General features: G+C 39.6%; 1 protein-coding gene and 1 long non-coding RNA gene across 2 annotated transcripts in view; one reads left to right on the forward strand and one right to left on the reverse strand.

Moving 5' to 3' along the window:
- Nucleotides 1–704: 704 nt before the first annotated feature.
- LOC107080936 lies at nt 705–1,428 on the reverse strand. The gene is made up of 3 exons (XR_001481000.1): nt 1,360–1,428; nt 1,159–1,288; nt 705–844 (listed from the first exon to the last, which is right to left on the reverse strand). It is a non-coding gene; the product is annotated as an uncharacterized LOC107080936 (long non-coding RNA).
- Nucleotides 1,429–2,783: 1,355 nt separating this feature from the next.
- Nucleotides 2,784–3,529, forward strand: part of LOC107080935 (class I histocompatibility antigen, F10 alpha chain-like) — a 2,737-nt gene continuing 1,991 nt past the window's right edge. The window contains exon 1 of the mRNA XM_015369148.1: nt 2,784–2,892. Coding sequence (XP_015224634.1) covers nt 2,784–2,892 — 109 coding nt within the window. The remainder of the gene's footprint in view (nt 2,893–3,529) is intronic.

Consider the following 3,529-nt stretch of genomic DNA (forward strand, 5'->3'; position numbering starts at 1 on the left):
TTATACATTTGTTTTCATAAAAAAAAGGTATACATTTTCTGTTTTTCTTTTTTTTTCTTAAACAAGGCTTTGAGGCTCTCTTCTTTTTACATTTCCTCGTCTCCTCTTTCGACTCTCCTTTTTCTGCCACTCGTTTTTCCACGTTCTGATTTATCTCCAAGTGGTTTAGGAAATGTAAAAACAGAGGTGAGCAAACTTTAGAACTGCATCACTCCTAAAGGTAGAGGTCAGAAGATGTTGGTTGCTGCCTTGATATAGAAGAGCTAACTAGCAATGGCTAACTTCCAACATGCTCTGGATTAGTTGTGTTACAGATTTTTTATCATAGTAGAACAGCTGGCAGCAGGTAGTAAAATTAGTCAAATGTGTCGAGGAGATGAGGGAAAAGCAAAGCAAAAATATATATATCATCAGACCAAATGTAAAAATTACTCAGTTTCCTCATAAATCCAAATATAACCACATCAATTGCATTAGTGATTTTTATTATTCATATTTGGAAATATATTGAGTCAGTTTTATAAGCAGTTTGTTGCTAAATATAAAAAGTAGTGTGTCAAAATTTTATATTATTTAAATAAGAATCTCAGGGTAAAGCTGTTTATTTTCTGTTCTTTTCTCAAACATTTTGAAGCAGCTGCTGCTTCATACCATGAAGCTTCTGTATTTTAATTTTGGGTTGACGTAGAACCTGCTCAAAGGTACCCAGCATATTGCATTGCTTCTATTAAGCATCAATTTGGTTTCATTTTTAAGGCTGAGCACACAGGAAAACTTACTTCTTGGTTTTTGCTGCTTTCCGGCAGAAAGGTTCTATAAAAGTCAGGTTCTGTTCGGCAGTCAGCTGCAAAATAAAGAAAAGGTTCTTAGTTCTATAGCAAAGTTGCAACAGTTCAAAAATGATGCAAAAGTTCACACAATCCAAACATTAATCCTCACGATGAAATTCTGGAAGATGTACCTCAGTTTCACTACTTATTTTTAATCAAAACTAGAAACCCTAGGGACAGAATATGCAGGGGCTGCCGGTCGGTTTGTACCACCATATCCACTTATTGAATTTTGCTTTTTCTACACAACATAACCTTCACACTTAATACACAACAAGAAAAACTTCAGTTTTTAGGTCACAATCATTCAACCAGTTGTGGGTTGTACCTCTGCAGCACCAACAGCTGCTAGTTCAGTCATGTAAAGGTCCATGATGTGCAACAGCAATCCAGACGGCACCTCGCTCTCTTTTTGCAGGAGGTCAGATTTCAGCAGCTCCAAAAACTTGCCAATGGAACTGAAAACATATATTCAGTTATTTTTCTTCAAACTGAAGAGCAGTTCAATTTTTTTCTAAAAAATCCTTACCTGCTTTCCCAATTGCTCCTCTTTAGGATTTCAAAAGTTTGTCTGAACATGAAGCGGACCAACTGTAGAGGAGACATTAAAATATTATTTGTAAAGGGAATGCCTTAAGTGAAAACTTTGTGGGCTGCATTGATACAGGGAATAGGAGTGCAAACATTTCTGCTAACCTTCACACGTTCTCACTTTCACTCAACTGTACTTACATCATGCAGCTGAAAGCTTATAAAATTATTTATACACCAACTTTTAACTCATTTGCTCTTCTTTGTTTTTATAGAACTTCCTAAGGCCCTGCATTTCATACCCTGTGCATTTTCATACCAACAAGATGCTAAACGCAAGTCTAAGGACGCCTAGTGGTGAAAATGAAAAAAGAGATTTTATGGAACAGAGCAATGCTGCATTCAGACCAAACGCGTTTTGAGCTTCAAGAACATTTGGTTTAGACACAAAGTTAATGCTGGACGCGCCTCAAGGCGTTTACAGGTGTAATGCTGCACAATTTTAAGTTTCTGTGTGTGCTGTGACTCTAAAGTGGCTGAGACTAGAGCTGAACAATCTAAACTCTTGCAACTAGACATCGAGCATCAAACTGTACTTTCCTGTTAAAAAAAACTTTTTTTCCAACACATTAAAGCAAATAAAGCCGAGCGACTCTCTAGGTAGTAAGGAGAAGAGCAGAGCAGCTAAATGCCCAGAGCGTCGGGCATCCAGAGTGTTGAGGTGCCATTTTGACATTTAAGGCAGTATAACTGCAGGTGGTAACGGTAGAAATTATAATTTTTAATAATCCTGTTTGAGTTGTCTATAAAACAAATTCAAGCTAGCCACTATTAGGTGCATCAGAAAGAAGCAATCAGTGGAAAATTAGCATCAAAGACAAATTATTATTGAAGATGGATTCTTATTTTGGGCCTGGATCAGTATCTGGTATAAAGGCTGGGCTTTATGTGGCTTGAGGATTTCAGTCTGTTCTTCTGTCAATCCTCCTTCCCCGCTTCTGTGCTGGGAGCACTTCAGGGTTCCCCCTTATGATACGTTCACACCTAAAGCAGCAGAGGCAGCAGGAGCAGCTAGTTTACATGCAAAGTCAATGGTTGACGCGCATCAAGGCGCAGCAAAAAGTCCCGCAGCACGTTTTGAGCAGCAGGAGCAGCGTGTTGTGAGCTTGTGAGCATCTGACATGCGGGACGCTCTGCAAACGCAGCTGCTGCTGGAGTTGGAAAAATTTAACCTTTTGCTGCTCGACAAGCCACATCAACCAATCAGAGAAGCTGAGCTGGGTGCTTGCAGTGAGAGAAACATCATTGATGATACAGATCACTATGATCACTCCTCTAAAACATTTTAACTTAAAAGCCGAAATCTGCCGGCAAAACACGTTCGTTTTTATTATCCTGGTGCTTGCAGCTTGGATTACGTACATGAAAAACACCTTCCAGCCGCCACGGCAAACCGCGAAGAGGCTGCTGTTGAATGGGATTCCTAGTGACGGTGCAATGCCAGTAAATGGGGGTCCGAGCGGCTCCCACAGTGAAATCATATTTGAATGGAGGATGGTAATCTGGATAAACTGATTGCACAGATGAAGTTGTAATGTGGACTTTCTCACTGAAAAACATTTTAAAACTACTTTTTAACCCACTGATCACAGAAAATATAGCTGTCATTGTTACAGGCAAAGAAAGGATAGAGTAGCTCTGCCCAACGCACATCAGAGCCACGTTTACACCACGCAGCCAGAGCAGAAGAGATGCTTCAGCCACATGTCAGAACTAAACTTGTACAAGCATCAAAAATTAAGCAGCACGCATGTTTTTGTTGCTTTTGCTGCTTGTGGTCTGAACATAGCCTGGAAAAGTGTAATTTACTCTTAACATTTCCCATTTATGGGCATCTTTTTAATAATATTTCTCAAAAACAAAAGTCTAATAAGCAGGCTGAACAAATTGGGCCAGGTCCATATGCATTAATGTGAGAAGTATAAGGTTTTATGCCAAATCATAACTGAATTCTAACTAGGGCTGCAACAACGAATCGATAAAATCGATAAAAATCGACTTTTAAAAGCGTTGGCAACGAATTTCATCATCGATTAGTTGTGTCGCGCGATTAATGCGTCATCCGCTGCCGTCGTCATTGCCGTGGGGCGCCTCCCCCATCCCAACCC

The sequence above is a fragment of the Cyprinodon variegatus genome, unplaced genomic scaffold, assembly GCF_000732505.1.
Source record: "Cyprinodon variegatus isolate N-32 unplaced genomic scaffold, C_variegatus-1.0 Scaffold2535, whole genome shotgun sequence".
In the NCBI taxonomy this organism is placed as follows: domain Eukaryota; kingdom Metazoa; phylum Chordata; class Actinopteri; order Cyprinodontiformes; family Cyprinodontidae; genus Cyprinodon; species Cyprinodon variegatus.